At 40.8% G+C, this 18,477-nt stretch overlaps 1 protein-coding gene and 1 long non-coding RNA gene across 7 annotated transcripts in view; both read right to left on the bottom strand.

Moving 5' to 3' along the window:
- Nucleotides 1–1,782: 1,782 nt before the first annotated feature.
- Nucleotides 1,783–18,477, bottom strand: part of LOC148315721 (uncharacterized) — a 36,570-nt gene continuing 19,875 nt past the window's right edge. Inside the window, exons 1-4 of one of the 6 annotated variants that reach the window (XM_088287395.1) lie at nucleotides 14,943–15,069; nucleotides 12,573–12,668; nucleotides 11,362–11,514; nucleotides 10,516–11,254 (exon numbers count right to left, since the gene is read on the bottom strand). In XM_088287395.1, the coding sequence (XP_088143521.1) occupies nucleotides 11,237–11,254; nucleotides 11,362–11,514; nucleotides 12,573–12,650 (249 nt within the window). In that variant the 5' untranslated portion in view covers nucleotides 12,651–12,668; nucleotides 14,943–15,069 and the 3' untranslated portion in view covers nucleotides 10,516–11,236. Of the gene's footprint in view, nucleotides 2,221–2,613; nucleotides 2,721–3,797; nucleotides 3,841–3,933; nucleotides 4,035–10,515; nucleotides 11,255–11,361; nucleotides 11,515–12,572; nucleotides 12,669–14,942; nucleotides 15,070–17,061; nucleotides 17,093–18,477 lie in introns of those variants that run through there. The other 5 variants (XM_088287391.1, XM_088287392.1, XM_088287393.1 and 2 more) reach the window with 5 other exon arrangements.
- LOC148315722 (uncharacterized) lies at nucleotides 8,593–9,892 on the bottom strand. Its single transcript, XR_015840652.1, has 3 exons — nucleotides 9,562–9,892; nucleotides 8,942–8,995; nucleotides 8,593–8,852 (listed from the first exon to the last, which is right to left on the bottom strand). It is a non-coding gene; the product is annotated as an uncharacterized LOC148315722 (long non-coding RNA).

The raw sequence follows: 18,477 nt of genomic DNA, 5'->3' as shown, positions 1-18,477 counted from the left end.
TACAAAAATCATTTGTATGAACATTCCAAATAGCTTGCAGGGTTCGCGGTTAACTTTAAAAACTGCTTGCCCATAGGGCAAGTGCCACTAAAATTTGCCTTGCCCGAGTGGCCAAATTACTTGCCCGACTTGGGCAAGTGACAATTTTTTTTCTCTAAGAATAAAATGTTTATGGTTGTAAAATGTGCGCCACAAATGTAAATAAACATATAATCTGATAAGCATAAATTAATCTTGTTTTCATCGTCAACCATGAAACCCTACTCACAAGAGCAAATGTATCATCCTGTGCAGTTATTGAAAATGTTAATTGTAGTTTTAATAATTAACAAATCTGCATGTTAAATTGGGAAAATGATATTACAGCAATCCAGATGATCAATTTTAAGTCCAGGAGAGCGTATTAATTGAGGAATCACATGAGTAAATTATGAGTGTGGCAAATTTGTGTATTCCTTTAAGACCAGTGCCTGTGGTGCTGCCTCCATAAGTTTCATAGCATAAACAGAACACAGTCACTGACACTATGTCAGGTCACATCATGGAGCTAATGAATTAACAGCCAATAATCAAATATTACTCCCTTCCTTACTCACAACTGAATTGTCTACTTAAAAATATTCGAGCTATTTTAGTCATGTCAGAGGAATCCGAAATGTTCGGATTTGAACGAACTCGTCGCCAATTTTCGGCCAAAATATCGTAGGTTTTTGTTGTGTTTTTCAAACTTCAAATGAGGATGCTACGACAGCGAGTTCCAATACTGCGGGATTTATTGACGTCCACTTTAACTCGACATTCACTGAACTAACTGATCCCCGTAGCGCCCGCCCATTGCCCCCGATAAGGCCAATGGACCATACCAAAACATAAGGGGTTGTCTGGGTTAAACCATCACCATACAGTGCACACAAACAGATCACACCACCGTTTTCGTCAAAATTAAAGATATTTGGCTGCTTTAAAAAATGCTTGCCCGGTCGGGCAAGTTGCCCATAATTTTACCTTGCCCGTGGCCAAATTTCACTTGCCCCGGGCAATCGGGAAGCGGTTAACCGCGAACCCTGAGCTTGCTTTGCATGACTTGAACAATGTCACAAAGAAAAAGGGTACCTCTTGCGAAATCTTTTTCTGCAAATAGATTGCGCCAAGATGCTCTCATGATGTAAATAATGGCAAATAAAAAAACGCTAAATAAAATGAAAGAAAATGTCAATGCAAGCCAAATAAACAAGTGGGTATTATCGGGGAAAATGTGCCGTCTCGAGTACTCTGCTGCGCAGTCGCCACTTGTCATCTATGTAATGCACAGTTAGGCTCAATCAGGGATCCATGTTGCGACCCGACCACAAGTCGGATGTAGATGCAAAATGCTTGACATGTCTAAGCTCCCGGCCCGATGTAGTCCATATCGGGAAATACGGCTTTCATGAAGCGTTTAAATCCTGTGCGCGCCACGTAACTAGAGGAGCTTTATCTTTAGCTATGTGCTAAGCTATCGCGTCCACCTCTGAGACGTTCTCTCGTATGGTGTCGCCTCCGTTCATGGGCTGTTGTCACTTGTCGAACCTTGCTTCTCACTTTGAACTTTCAGCACAGCATGGTTGTGTTGTGGGTGGTGAGAAAGCTTCTGGATTTGAATCGCCAGCAACGAGAGCGACAGACGGGTGGAGTCACATGACTAGAGGCGCTGTAGCGGTCTTAAAGGGGCATGAACATTGCCGCAGACAAAAGGCTTTTCTTTTTTTATTCATCGAATTTACCGACATGGGCAAAATGATTTCGGTCATTGTAATAAATTTCGGTAACGGTAAATTTTCGGTTTATCGCCCAGCCCTATGCTGTAGCATGGCTTTTTTTGCCGTGGGTGTCAAATATTTTACTTTGTTTTCAGAGTGCTTACAGACCTCTTGGTTTTGCCTCAAAATAATTGTCTGCAAAGCAGTCTGTGCCATCCGCATCATTGATGTGCAGGAGTAGCTTGTTGGTAATAAATAGCTGCAAGAAGTCCGCTGTTTGCCGCAGCATCCAGTGGTCCAGCGCTCGCAGTGAAAGTCTTGTCTGGCAGCCCGAACCATCCCCAAACATTTCGAGATGCACGCCCACTAAATTCCAGAAATATAAACATGGACAAACTTGACATTCTTCCAGATTCTGTCTCTTTGCATTGTTTTGAAGTTACTCCTGCAACTTTTCCACTTCTTCGATCCTCCCCATTGTCTGAAAAAGAAGTGTATATTTTGATTTGAAATAATGACCTCAACATACCAATACATTTGTTTATCATCTGAACTGGATTATTTTGAAACAACATTTGGGTTGGACATCTGGGATTTGTTGTTGTGTATATTCAGAGTAATCCTTTTCTTGTATATAGCTAAAGCAATAGTCGCTGGCCTTGAAAATGGGTACAAGACTTGACCAAATTAAGATGCCATAAGGTCTAATTTGCCCCTTCTCTACCACAACTGATTTAGAGGCCATTAGTAACAGATTTGAGAAGACCACTTTTAAAGATATGAAGCCAGAGCTCGGCACCGGACCCATTTTAATTATTTATTATAATTTTAATGTATTATTGAGCAAATGACACAATATGTCAGTAGTGATTACCACAGAAGTCATGTCAAAATAGTGCAAATTCTGAGGTCGACTTCAAATCAGACAGGCGGAGACGAGCGCCAGAGAAGAGATGAGAATCAGAAGAGATGTTGAAGAAGCTAATAACAAAAAAAACAAAAAAACACATCAAATCTCCATGTAGTAGCAACGGGGATGGCTCATGGGGTCAGGAGAAGTGAGCGGGAGATGGGGAGTATGAGGTGCCGTTGGGGACAAAAGTCAGGAATCGCTTCACACTTCTGAAATGCACTCTTACACACCAGTGAAATTGTTGTTGCTCATGCATACTTATGAAACGCTATCATACATACGAGTGAAACGCTCTCATACACACTAGTGAAATAGTTGTTGCTCATACACTCGTCAAATGCGCTCATACACATAGGTGAAACATTCTCATACACACCAGTGAAAGGCGCTCAGGCACAATTGTGAAATTATTGTTATTCATAAATACAACTGAAACATGCTCATGCCCATACACGAGTGAAATGCTTTCATACAAACACCCACACTGTTGAAAATGCTGTCATGAACACAAGATCGCTTACAAATACTAAAATGTAAAAATTAATCATTTATTTAGCAGGGATGCATGGTGGGCGACTTGTTAGCACGATGGTCTCACAATGCAGAGGTCGCGGGATTGATTCCGGCTTTCCTGTTTGGAGTTTGCATGTTTCCCACACGCCTGCGTGGGTTCTCCGGTTTCCTCCCACATTCCAAACACATGCATGGCAGGTTGTTTGGACACCCTAAATTGGTGTGAGTGTGAGCGCGGATGGTTGTTTGTCTTTGTGTGACCTGCGATTGGCTGGCAACCAGTTTAGGGTGTACCCCACCTACTGCCCCAAGATAGCTGGGATAGGCTCCAGCACCCCCCGCAACCCTTGTGAGGAGAAGCCGTACAGATAATGGATGGTGGGATGGCATTCATAATGGACGGCCGCCACGGTGGGCGACTTGTGAGCACGATGGTCTCACAATGCAGAGGTTGTGGGATCGATTCCGGCTCCGGCCTTCCTGTGTAGAGTTTGCATGTTCTCCCAAGCCTGCGTAGTTTTCTCTGAGTTCGCCAGTTTCCTCGCACATTGCAAAAACATGCATCCATTTACTCTGATGCCAATGTTTTCTGTACCTTATGGCAGATTTTTCTCTTTGCCGAAGACTATTAGCACTTGTAGAGCGAGGACCTGTGCCACAGTCGTCAACTGCACCCTAAAATCAGATCATTTTGTATTTTAGACATTACACACTACACAGTTAAAGATGGTCCAAAAAAGAAAAATGGATTAATGTATTTCAACTTACATAATACTCTTTAAAGAGCTGACCAGCTCATTCCCAGAGGTACGTATTGGGGCGTATTGGTCGTCTTTACAGAAGACTCCAGGAGGTAACTCAGGTTTGACCTTCAGCCACAACAGAGTGTTGGGTGTGAGTGCTTCCAAGTCGTTGAGGTCGGAAGATGTCCTTGTGATAGGCCTGCTGTTTATAACTGCTTCAGCCTCACCAAGCAAGGTATATTGACTTTCTTCACCCGAAATTTGTTCTTTTACAGTGACATTCAGGATTTTTCTCACAGACCAAATAAGTCGCTCACAGCTTCCTCCGTGGTGGGAACCTGCTGGGGGATTGCTATGCCACTGAATACCTTTTTGCAGCAAGTGTTTCTCGATTTACTTAGTGTTCCATTCTTTGATTGATTTCTTCATTTCACTGTCAGCTGATCTAAAGTTGGTTCCGTTATCAGAATACATCTCTCTCACTTGTCCTCTTCTGACAAGAAATCTTCGGATTGCGTTGAGACAAGCATCTGTGTCACGTGAAGATGCAATTTCCAGATGTACGGCTCGTACAGCGAGACATGTAAAAATCACGCCGTATCTCTTTACTTGTCCTCTAACCCTACTTACTTAGAATGGACCAAAATAATCAACGCCAATTCTCTTGAAAGGCGGATCGTCAGGTAGCACTCTTCTGATGACTCTAGCAGCTCGAGGTATCCAAAACTGTTGATGCAGATTAGCCATCATGTGGTTCCTTCCAGCGTGAGCTGTAATCTCATGAATGTATCTCAGGACTAGCTTTGTGTTATGTGAATCCTTGGCAAGATGGCTTGCTGTTTTGCTGTTTCAGGCATGGCTGCGTGGCTCAACTGTCCACCAACCCTCATGACACCATCTTGAAGTACTATATTGAACTTGTAAAGTGGGCTACTTTTCTTCACCCTTTTTTGTTTTTCAAATATGGCTAAATCTTTTTTGAAACTTCGCCTTTGACAGTATTTCACAAGTTCTCTTTCTGCTTTATCCAAGTCGTCGCAGGTCAAATACTTTCCTTTGACAGTTCTCTTGAATAAATTCATCTTGCCTTCTTCACCTAATGTGATTAACTCCTTTCTATTTTCCTTTACTCTGTCAGTAAGTCTTTCAGCTTTAGAAACCAGGCTACGGCCTGCTTCAATGCTGTCCAAGACGAATAATGGTTCATCCACTGGCCCAGAGAATCTTTGGGCTACAGTGACTGAATTACATGCACTTGAGTCACTCATTTGACCTCCAGGTCATTAATTGGTAATTTGAAGTGGTTTTTGTGTTTAACTAAATTCCTGGACACTGCCTGATTTTTTTCAGAGCTGTACAACCACTAGAAAGGGTGGTTCCCACAATGTGAGTTTTGCTCAGGTGGCCCAACAATGTCACAAAAACAAGTAGGGGTGTGTGTGTGTGTTTGTATAAGCTACATGTTGGGGACCAACATCGGACAGCACACCCACTGTAGGGGACCAAAATTTTTGTGGGGACCAAAAATCTGGGCCCCACAAAAAAGAGCATTGAATTCAGTGATAAGAAGCTCAGGGGGAGGTCCTGTCAAAGTTTCAGGGCTTCCCAGGAAGGTCACAAAAACAAGACGAGTGTGCTAGAAATGTGTGTGCGGAAAAATTACTCAGGATCGCTGTCTAGTGGTCGGTCCCGGTACTGCACTTACGCACACTTCACACACTCGGCTGGTCTGCGCATGTGCAGGACAGTCTGCTTTATGTCAGGCAGCCACCCTCCCCTCCCCCACAGCCCAACCCGAAAAATTGAGATGTTAGTTAAGTATTTATTCCTATTATTGAGTGAGATTACATATTTTTACTTGGCAGCTGGCACAACAGCTAAGCTTGGAGCACAGTTATTGCAAAATAAAATAAATAAACAGTAACAACAATAACGATTGTTAATATTGTTATACTTTATAGCGTAACCTATTTATACTAATTTTCTGTATGCAATTTCAAGTGCAACTAATATAGTTGTGCATATAGATAGCCACCAAACTCCATACATTAGATAAAAATAAGAGCCACGATGTTAACCAATTAACAGTTCAAGAAAAAAGCAGACATCCAAGAACTTGCTTTGTTACTTTTGCGTGGCCAGAACTACAAACCCCAAAGCAGAGCAAACCCAAAACATCAGAGAAAGTACAATACTTTTGTCAAGGAGTGGTGCTGCTGCTTTGCGATCGCTGCCACCATAGTGAACGCGCTCCCACATTCGTGCACACGCACACATGCCACACACCTGTTTTCCACGTCCTGTCAGTCCACTCCGTCGGTCCGCATTTATTTCGTTGGTCAGCCATCACGGTTGGGTGCGCACTAGATCGCTGTTAAACCATCTTCTACGCCACAGTCCTCGTGTTCAACAAACATTTCTCCCGAATTCGCCTACCATGCACAACTCTCCACTTTCAAACCGAGCGCCGCTGTTACTTCCGGGTTTTTAGCGCCAAGCACTTGACGCTAGCGTGTGACGTCATGGCGAAATACTAGGTTTTAAAATAAAAATTTTCTTTTTTTTGTACAGTCTAAGTGCATGGGGTTATGATAGATCGAATGAGTATACCTTTATGTACTCACTAACATTTATGTTGATCATAAAATGTTGTTTTGATGAAGAAAACTGTTATTTTTTAGAATCAATTGGCTTAGGGCACTTGGGCAAACTACGGCCCGGGGGCCACTTGTGGCCCGTTAAACGTTTCAATCCAGCCCCCCAAACTTGAAAAAAATTAAATGAATAAGCCTTGTTAATGGTTTATTTTCTAAATACTGTGGTTTTTCAAAGACATATATATTGTTGTAATGCTTTTGTTCACTTTCGTTTAAAATTAAATGTATTTTAGGACTCATTGTGCCCCCCCCCTCCCAATCAAAAAGTTTGCCCATCCCTGGCATAGTGGATGGGCCGAGGAGTTTAAAAGGCACACATCATGCATTTTTCAGTCAGTTTTAGCCAGGGCTTGGTATGGGGAAGACCAGCTGGTTTACATGTAATCATTAAATTTTCCCAAGTTTTATTTAAGTTAATTGGACAAAACAAAAAAAACGCAATATTCTTCTGCCAGAGAGTATGTAATATTCTTCTGCCATTTTATTGTAGAGGGCCATTTTGAGCCCCTAACAATATTATTCAACCAAGAGATCATGAGTCGTCGCCCACTTACTTTCTGAAGTCAGCTGGGATGTCACGGCTGTGACCCTCGTGAGGATAAAGTGGTTCAGATGGAAAAGTAGGACTAAGGGCTTTTTCTCAGGTTTCCATGCGCAAATCCATGTATATTAGGTTAATTGGAGACTCTAAATTCTCTACTCATCAAATGACATTCGTGACCCTGATGGATAGATAAAATAGATTATTAATCTGCCATGGGAAGTCCAAGGTGTCTGGTAGAAAGAAATGCATTCATACACTCATTACACAGTCAACCAAGCAAAGACACAAAGCCTAGGGCAGGGGCGGGCAAACTTTTTGATTGGAGGACCACAATGGGTTCTAAAATATGACAGAGGGGCCGGACCAGGAGCAGATGGATGGAGTGTTTTGGAAACCTCACCTCATCTGAGAAAAAAAATACATTTAATTTTAAATGAAAGTGAATAAAAGCATTCCAACAATAATATTTGTCTTTGAAAACCACAGTGTTTAGAAAATAAAACATTAACAAGGTTTATTCATTAAATTTTTTTCAAGTTCGGCGGCCCGGATTAAAACTTAACGGGCCGCATGTGGCCCCCGGGCCGTAGTTTGCCCTCGCCTGGCCTAGGGCATAAACACATACATGTAATATCCAATCCGCTTATTCTCACAAGGATAGCGTGCTGGAGCCTACCCAGCTGTCAACGGACAGTAGGCGGGGCACACCCTGAAGTGGTTGCCAGCCAATCGCAGGGCACGCAAAGACGAACAACCATCTGCGCTCAAACTCACTCACAAATGCAACCTCCACACAGGAAAGCTGGGTCCCGGGATCGAACCCTGCACCTTGGGACTGCGAGCCGGATGTCCTAACCAGTCTTAACTCATTAAATACCAGCCATTTTCACTGGAGCAACCCGCTCAATCCCAGCGTTTTCCTGGGTTTTGACTAATATTGCAAGGCCCACAGAATATAGTATTCTAATGCTATATAGACATGGAGCACACCCGAAGAAAGATGAGACTCTCTTCTTTCAACAGAAAAAAATGTTTGTTCCTATCTTTTTCCATTCTTGAGCAATCGGCATTTGAAAATAGCTAAATTTCATGAAAACTCCAATCCCTGGGGAAAAAACTGAGAAAATGAGCTTTTTGTAAACTGATGCATTTTGACCATAATTTGAATTTTGACACTATTATTTATGGCTTTTATGACACCTCTAACATCTAAATAATGCATGCCTTCTATAAAATAACAAAAAAAAGCACAAAAAATGTTTTTGATAAAATAAATTTATTTGCACATAACACTAAACGACTGAACTGTTGAACTATGTACAAAAATGAAATACATCAGTGTCATACATACTTTTTTTTTGTGTGATATAAAATAAAACAGTTGCCTTGATGCAAGGGCACACAACATAGTTCACACCACATTCTTGTTTCACTCCGTTTGCCTTTGCACAAACAGACCCGACACTTTCGTTGTGGTCTGGCTTTGCTGGTCCGTGGAAAATAGGCGAGCTTGTGTTTGTCCACTGGGGTTTGTGTGAAAATAATTGTCTGGGAAGTGATTGCTGGCATCCGCGATGTGCTGCAGAAGCTCATCCGTGAGAAACAGCTGCAGGAAATCAGCTGGCTCCTCAGACTCCAAATGGGCAGCGGCATTCAGTGGTCCAGGGGTTGCTGTAAAGTCGATTTTCCTCGGTTGCCATCCAGTGTGACGCCATCCGGAACCACTGCTTCCTGATGCACAACCTGTAAATTACAGAAATACAAACAATTGGAAATATATATTTATTGCTGCATTTTATTGCTGGCGTGTGAAGTTTCATATTATAATTTACCTTTCTTTACACCAACAAGACGAGGAGGAACTTTCTTGCCGCGGGATGCACAATCTGTGAATTTTAGAAAGTATGCATGATTACCACACCATTCAGTATTGTTGTTTCCTCGTCGGGGAGGAGATGCGCTCGCGCGTAACTGCACATTTACGCGACATTTTCTGCCCGCAAGATGCATGATATGTACAATAAAAGCATGAGGGCTAAAACCACATGTTCAATGGTAACTTGCGAGCGTTTACTTCCTCGTCGGCGAGGACTTACGCTCGCGTGTAATTGTGCAATAGGCGCCCGGACGAGAAAGTCAGCGAGCAAGCTTGCGTCTAACTGCACATTTACGCGACATTTTCTGCCCGCAAGATGCATGATATGTACAATAAAAGCATGAGGGCTAAAACCACATGTTTAATGGTAACTTGCGAGCGTTTACTTCCTCGTCGGCGAGGACTTACGCTCGCGTGTAATTGTGCAATAGAGGCGGCCGGATGAGGAAGTCAGCGAGCAAGCTCGCGTCTAACTGCACATTTACGCGACATTTTCTGCCCGCAAGATGCATGATATGTACAATAAAAGCATGAGGGGTAAAACCACATGTTCAATGGTAACTTGCGAGCGCTTACCTCCTCGTTCGGGGGGATCTGGTGAGGACTCTCAGCTGCTTTGGCTATTGTCCGAAGGCAGGCGATGCAGGCCGCAAGGCACGCGCACCCTCTTTAGACGCCGTTTTGTTGTGACGACGACGAAGCGTCATCCTCTCAACCAAAGCGTCTCCATCGCCTTGATGCTTTTAGGAAGCTTTTTTTTAAAAAAAAAGCATTCCTCGATCGTCATTTGCTTGGAGGATTTCATTGCTAACGCTACTAATGCGACTGCTGCTAGTGCTGCCGATGCTGCTGCTACCCACGCTGCTCTCCACACTTATAAGTCTACCCCAGGATCCCGCCCCCCCATTTGTACCTCTGGCGCAGATTCAAGGCGGATCTTTTGCACCTCTGCCCCCTGCTGGGTGATTTTTACATGATTCACAATGCGGACAAGGCTGATTCTCAGTCAGAGGTTGCATCAGACCCTTATGTACACTATGACGTAAAAAAGACAGGAAACGTACTTATACGTCTTTGGTAGAGGGCGCCATTGCATTAAAAGACGTCTTTGTACGTCTAAGGGAGTAAATGAGTTGAACAAAGTACAGGGTCCTTCACCTGACTACAGATGATCTTCTGGGGACTTTATTTGGTTTTAATCACTTTTGGGGTCTGTATCTATGCACACTCCCTGGTTTTGCTACCTTCCCGGGTACCACATACACACTGCTTAGTTTCTCTGCCTTCGTGGGTACCACATACATATTGCTTGGTTTCTCTGCCTTCCTGGGTACGACATACACACTGCCTGGTTTTGCTACCTTCCTGGGTACCAGTCACACAAACGTCAGACGACTCAGCACATACCGACTGTCTCAGCACTACACACTTTCACTCCAAGGCAGTGCTGTGAACCAACTTACTGACAAGAGGTAGTATTTAGAATTTTAAAAAGTGCTTGAAAGGTTTTGTTCATGTAAAACCAACAGATTATGACATTATTATTATTATTTAAATCAGTATTAAACAGCATCAGCATAGGTTAAAGATATTATACAGACTATATACGATAAAAAAATACTAAACCACCCTTGCTTTTCCGTCATTTCTTGTATAAGTTAACACACAGATGTATAACATTTGTTTATACAAATATAACGATTAAAAAGTAGCTGATTAGAGTTTTAATTTTGTATTCATTAATCTGTAATAAAAATGGACATATTTTGGTTAATAAAATTAACAAGAAATAAAAGTAAAGGGTGTTCTAATACTTTTTTCAAGATTGTCCTAACATACATTTACTGTTTACAGTATATGTCTTCGGAAGAAGCGCAACATTAGATTTTTTTTTTGTTCTCTCTCTTTGACTTCTGAATTTGAATTTCTGTCACAGATGTGCTTGAATTCTATTTTGGATGATTTGTGTTAAACTGCACAAATATTTGAAGAGCCATAGAATTCAAGAATCACACCAGTGCTGCTACTCCTCCGAACGGGTGAACGCCCTTGATTAACAACCTGCGTTGAGGTGGCTTTTGAGATTCGTGGTGTGGGAGAAAAATCTCTGAAGGCATTCTTAGACTTCAAGAGAGGGTCCACAATTTTCAAAGATTCACTTCCGTCTGAATCAGAGGCCTCACTTGTATCCGGAATATATTCATCTCCACCGTCATCTGAGTTGGAGTAATAATGCTTCTCCATTCCAAAGTCAGCCTGTTTTTTTAATCTAAAAAACAACAACAACAACGAAATATAAAGGATAGAAGGCAGGAGACCAATAAAATATATGCAATTTGCTTGTAAGATTCCCTGAAATCTATATGGGTTGTTTACCTGTATACTTTTGGTCCTCCTGAGCCTTGGGATAGTAATATGGTCTGGGTCTGAGGCACAAAGTTCAGGGGCAGGATTTGACAATGATTCGTCAGAATCTGTGTCGTTATTCCAAGGAAGATTCAGCCCATATTTTTTGTCCAAGGGAGGAGACTGGGTTGCATCAGAGTCCAAGAGAAAATTGAGAACCCATTAAATACTTAATCCCCAGAGGAATCTGCAAAGAAAAAGGTCTTAATTCTATTTGAAAAAAAAAAAAAACTAAAATATTGATGAATGATATTATGACAAAATAATGTCATAAAATTAGAATGATTTTAGGAAATTATTTGCAAAACCAAAACATTGTGGTACGATAATAATGCATATAATTATTCTACGCAGCTATATTTAACAAAAACACTTAATTGACCGTAACAAAAAGCTCCCGGGAGGAAAACTACATTAAATGTTTTTTTAACAGGGCAGTGAAAATATTGGAAAATAAAAAAAATAATGAATAAAATAATACGAAAAAAAGAATTCAATGTGTATCGATGGACCCATATGAAATACTTATATCGCTATGTACTTATCAGCCATATCGCCCAGCCCAATATGTAACTGCAACTTCAAAACCTCGGGCCATAACAGGATTGTAACATGGGATGCATATCTTCATTCCTAAATTTGTAGATCCCGAGGAGGCTGCTCAATGGTCCTGGTAATGTAAACCTCAACCAATTCGGTCACAGCCAATGTTCTCCATCCTTGTTAAGAAGTTTTGAAATGATTTAATAGATATACTATTGCAAACTATACCAGAATTTTATACATTTTAAACTTTTGATCACAATTTTACCTATTTTCTAAAAATCTGAAGAATCCACATGCCAAATCACCTGCTGTGGACACATAGGTTCTGTTCTGACAGATAATTCAGTTACAGGTTGTGTACTTAAAGCCAATAAGAGGGCAATGCAGCAGTCGACAGCCTGACGAAAGCTTAAGTCTCCCAATGAGAGAACTGTAGTGGCTGGTAGGTTCTTAGATTGTAACATAGTAAAGACATACACTACGCATAACTGTATATCATATGATGATGAGGGAAAATATTATTAGCTACGATTTATGTCCAGATATATTAGAAAACTTGTCCAACCAGCACAGGTCTATCTAACTGTAATTTTAACATCTCAAGACACGACAGGATGACCACATGATACGCATACCTCCTTTTCAGAGTCTGTCAAACCTTGAGAAGGCTGCTTCGATGTTCTGGTGGCATCAACCTCAGCCGATTCAGTCATTGTCGGTTGTCCTCCATCCTAATGAACAAGTTGAATATTAATTTAATGAATTCAAAAAAAGAAAATGGATCAGAATTTTACACATTTTAACGAACAAGTTCACGAATGAAACAAAACCAATTACTTTAGCGCATGACAATTAATCTTCAGTAGAGATATGTTGTGACTGATATTTCAGTCACAGGTTGTCTTTTGAACGCCACCAGGGCCGCAATGGAGCACAGGACAGCCAAAAGTCTTCTTGTCGGACAGCTGTAGTGGCTGGTAGGTTCTAAGATTATAACATAGTAAAGGCACATACAACTCCTAACTGTATTTCATATGATAATGAAGGAAAAGATGATTAGCTATGATTTATGTCAACAATAAAAATGGCTCTACGGGGTCCCCACGAACGCAAACCTGACAGTTGGGTGTCAGATGGCCAACATACCTGACTCGCAATTCAACTCAACTGGACCCCACAACACAAGAAAAAGCTGAGTGAGCCTCAAACCAGACATACACATTCACTGACAAATATCCTGTGACACCAGATATATTAGAAGTCTTGTCTAATCAGCACACGTCTATCTAACTGCAATTTTAACATCTCGAGACACGACAGGATGAGCACACGATACGCATACCTCCATTTCTGAGTCTGTAAAGCCTGGAGGAGGCTGCTTCGATGTTTTAGTAGCATCATAAATTTATTGAATTAATTATATTTGAGGTTGGATTAGATTTTTACACATTTTAAGCCTTAGCCACCCAAAACAAAACATAAGCTCATGAATGAAATAAAACTAATTAATTTCGCCCATGCCAATTAATCTTCTGTAGACACGTGTTGTGACCAGTGTTGTTTTTGGCAGGCATTTTAGATTTTGTCCAAGTCATTTGGACAAAGTGCTGATTTGTTTACATCACATTTAGTCATCCCAATTCGTTATAGTTTTAGTCCAGTTTTAGTCAACGAAAACTAAAAAAAGGGTTTTAGTCCAGTTTTAATCGACGGAAACGCAAAAAAAGTTTTACCCTAGTTTTCGTCAATTTATTCACAAAGGTTTTAGTCCAAGCGGCACGGTGGCCCAACTGGTTAGCATGATGGCCTCACAATATTGAGGTCGTAGGTACGATTCTGGCTCCGGCCTTCCTGCGTGGGTTTCCTCTGGGTAATCCGGTTTCCTCCCATATTCTTAAAACATGCATGGCAAGTTGCTTGGACACTCTAATTGCCCCGAGGCATGAGTGTGAGCGTGGATGGTTGTTCGTCTATGCATGTCCTGCGATTGGCTGGACACCAATTCAGGGTGTACCTCGCCTACTGCCGAAGACAGCTGGGATAGGCTCCAACACCCCCCGCGACCCTAGTGAGGAGAAGCGGTACAGATAACGGATGGATGGATGGATGGATGGGTTTAAGTCCATTTGAGTTAAAACAAGGCATTCAAGGTTTCCACCCAATAACAAAGACTTTTGGATGGACTACTAAGGATTCTTCATTACAAACAGAAAAAAGTGGCAACAGTGGAATCAATACTCACTACTCCAAAATAAGCAGAGAAGCAAAACATTTTGTTGGGCAACTGTTGTGGCTTTATTTCACTAAAAGCAACATAAAATAATTTATGAACCACATGCTAACAATTTTGTCTAGTCAACGAAAAAAATTCATGTACATCACGTCATGTTTTCGTCATAAAAGAACCTCGTATAGCTTGTCATCGTCATTAAAAAAGGGGCGTTAACGAAGTATTTTCGTCATAGTCATCAGTGACGAAAACAACACTGGTTGTGACTGATATTTCAGTCCCAGGTTGTCTCCTGAACACCACCAATTGGGCAAGGGAGCGCAGGAAAGCCTGGGGTCTTCTATTTTTACAGTATAGAAAGGCTAAATATCAAATTGAAACAGTGTTTTATATCATGAATATACAGGGTTGGTGCTGGTTCTGGTAGGGAAACCACAACATAAAGATGTCCTTAATTAGTCCCACAATGGGGATATTTGCAATATGGCATATGATGGCCTAACAGGGCCACCGCCCAGAAAGGAGTAACGCAGAACTTTGTAATACTGTCACTCCCTGACCAGTTCGTTGTTCCTGCAGAGCCAAACTTTGACTCAGACCCACAAATTTGAATTACAGATAGTGGACAATGGAGAACTCCCCCAGTCAGTCATCATGTTCAACTTCCATAGAAACTTCACATACATTTATTAGATTGCCAAACTAATTGGAAACTACATCACCAGAACACCACAAGTGGGCTCTGTTATTGTACTTAAAGATGCATCTTACAAACCTGTGTTCTCCAAGGCCAGCTGGTCCATAGTCTTAAGTTATTTCTTCGCCAACATCAATGTCTCGGAGCGCAAACAGACAGAGGTGTGGTCTGTCCTCTGTTGTCATCTTCTTCATTTTACAGTTGGGGTGCATGTGGTCATCATTAACCAGTCTTCCCAGACTGCCATCTTCTTGAGCTGCATCAACACTTAAAATAGATTAAAAAAAAAAAAAACAATTATTCAATCAATGTCAGAAATTAATCTTTGAGACAATCTTGTGTACACAAAACATAAAAATAGGAAATCCACAATTTTTAAATCTAAATCAAATCATACAAGAAATTTCTATTGGAATCAGACCCTATTAACAGCTTGTCTTTGAGACTTCATGATCTATATTTTCATTTGTACAGATTCAACGCATGAATAAAAGTAATTATACATTTTTGCTTAGAGAATGATTTTTCCCCTAACACTTATGGGATGAGTATGTGTTTATTTTTTTAAATAAAAACAAAAATAAGATAACATCTCAATCTTTGCCTCACCTCCAAGTTTTTTCTTGCCGGCGGAAGTCAAACAAAAAGACAGTGCCTCTTCCATCCATCTTCCTGCGTTGAGATTCATCAGAATCTATCAATTTTCCTCTGTACTCCATAATAAAGAATAAAGTCGTCTTTCCTGAAAGGGGCCTTGGTAAATACTCCTCGACCTAGTTAACAGGGAAATCAAGTTAGCTTCGTCATATTTTTAAGCACACAAATAAGGAGTCATCATATTCATTTGGGCCACTATCCTAATGTAGGGTGGTTTGAAACATTGCTTCTTGTGAGGGATAGAGCAGAGCCCTTCTTTATGATTTTAAAGGAACAGACCAGCCAAAATTCATTTTCCAGCATTGCATTAGCCAGTATGTATTAGGACTGAAAGTACAAATGTCAATTGCACCTGGTTACGTAAAAAAAAAACTTTAAGATTATTTAGTTTCAAAACAATGACATACACTGTACACAGTCATATTGGATCGCGTCACGTGATCTCTGTGACGTATTACGTGCTTTACACTAGACTATCAATATCGGACTTGTTCACCGGTCTATTGTGGTATAAAAATGCCGGAGGGCGTCATCAAGTACAGCCTTAATTTAGATAGAACTCCTACCATCAGGTTTCACACTCACTGAAATAACTTGAAACTGACAAAAGTGGCAAAAGAAAAGGTCAAGACACTCTTAATGTAAAATAACCACTTAAAAAACGATGTCAGCTTGGTTATCAGAAAACAATAATATATCTTAGCAAAAGCGTTAACATCATACCTTTAAATTAGTTTATATACTTCGCTTCTAACTCTGCAGTCTTGTCCAGACCCTTGACTGCATGTTCAATAGTATCCTGCTTTGGGGACTTCCTGCATCTCAGGGAAGGCATTGTTTATTCTATAAAGAAAAAAGACAGTATTGTGTTGAGAATTATTAATACTATGGGCTAAATGGAGTTTTAACAATATCAGTGTAAGAAAAATAAATTATAAATTAAAAAAATATCAATTCCTCCATCCCAATTAACGATTTCAACCATAATAGTTTATATTGAAGTTTAAACAACAGACACAGACAGATTTATGCAGTGCGACTACAAAAATCTTACCAAAATTGCATTCACAGTAACCTTTGCTTTAAGAATCATGTAATTAACCAGTGAACATCGTGTCTTACACAAAAATTAATGACAGAAATTATCATGGTACTTGCATTCTGTGGTTCTATAACAAAAGTGCAAGCTGTTAGCTCCGCAAAGCTAACGCAACAAGCTAGCGTCCCTCGTGCTCACATTCAATGCAAACCTGACCACCGGATGACAATACGCGTCGGTTTAGTTCTTTAAATGAGTAAAAGCACCATGACGTTTTATAATTATTCAATGCTTAACTGGAGCTCGTCAATTATGTCGATGTAGGAGCACATGTTTGCTAGGCCAGTGTTGTAGGCCCACATCCATGGTGCTACTTTGTATAGTGTTTTCCACACAACTATCTCTAACTATGAACAAATGCACTCGACGCATGTTTTGAAAAAAACCCAACGAAAAACACTTACCTCTCCGTTTCAACAGCAGTTCGAACTTCGAAGTGGTGATATTCTCCAGCGTTAAGCACCTGCTCGAACTGCGAATAGGTCAAATTCAACAGCGTCTTTTTTCTGTCTTAATAAGGACGCGATGAGAGGAGGAGCGCTTGCCTTTTCGTCAGCACGCCCCGCGCGGGTGGTGCTGCTTTATCACTCTCTATCTGTGCCCGCCCGCCGGCACGTCGATAGAAAAATAATATTCCTTCAAACATTACTTTCATCTTCTTAACGTTTTGTAGTGAATTTAACAGGTTCACCACTTTTTTCAAATACACCAATGGAAAACAGGTCTTAATTGAGGAAACATACAAAGAGCGTCTCACAAACACCTTATGATGAGCAATGTAATTTGATCACGTTTTTTGTCACTGCCTGGACGTTGGGTTCACTGGCCTGGTGGCAGTGGCTTGTAGACACTGTCACTGAGTGGGAACGGATCTCAAGGTGGGTCAAACTAACCCAAGCAGTGGATCGGTCCGTTTTTTAAATTTATTAATTTTTTTATTTTATGTATTTATTTATTATTTAATACAAGGGCTTCGGCTCACTACCAGTGGGCGGGACCAAAGAATTTGGGTTTCCTTTGAGCTAGGAGGCAGTCAAAGGCAGTCCAATCCCCGGCAACATAAAGCGCCTAGCTCTGGGGACATGGAATGTCATTTCTCTGGTAGGGAATGAACCCGAGCTGGTGTGTGACGAGACCAGTGGTTCTCAATTATTTCCTGTCATGCCCCCCCTACCAAGAAGAAAACAATTCACACCCCCCCACCACAATTTTCTTTTACATTTCGTACTAATGTACATGTTCTTTGCATATTAATGTTAGATTGTCAATAAAATATCTTACCTTAACAAAGCTAAATTGATAAAAATAAAATATCATTTTGAGAACGACTATTGTGAGGATCTCGAAACTCAGTACTCTGTGGTGCTAATATTGATGAGATGATAAATATGTTGAAGCCACAGAACAAAAAGATTAGATATTGTTTGGAAATTAATGACGTACATAAAGGAATATCAGCCTTGATTGGAGTACATTACTGCATTTAAATTTTTAATAAAAATGAAACAATTATTGATGTTATGACCACTATGAAGAATTTAAAAAACAATATATAGGGATAATTATAGTTTTCATTTTGTTATGTGTAGTCTGTTCATGTTGCATTATTTTTATGACAAAGACGATGGTTAATCGTAGGTTTGTTGCCCAAATGTACCATTACAACCTGATTAATGTTGAGAATGACGAACTCAAACTGGACACTGAAACGTAAAAACACATGGACTTCTTGCCCCTGTCCTCACACGTGCACACACACACACACCATACACGAAGATCCGGGAGGTAAGGACGGCTGTCCTACAGGATGCGGATGGAAGAACAACTGCAGCGGAACAATGCCAGGGATGTCTGGAG

This window comes from Idiotropiscis lumnitzeri, unplaced genomic scaffold (assembly GCF_059441095.1).
Source record: "Idiotropiscis lumnitzeri isolate Australia: NSW breed Sydney's pygmy pipehorse unplaced genomic scaffold, RoL_Ilum_1.0 HiC_scaffold_49, whole genome shotgun sequence".
Classification (NCBI taxonomy): domain Eukaryota; kingdom Metazoa; phylum Chordata; class Actinopteri; order Syngnathiformes; family Syngnathidae; genus Idiotropiscis; species Idiotropiscis lumnitzeri.
This window is presented reverse-complemented; position numbering and strand designations above follow the sequence as displayed.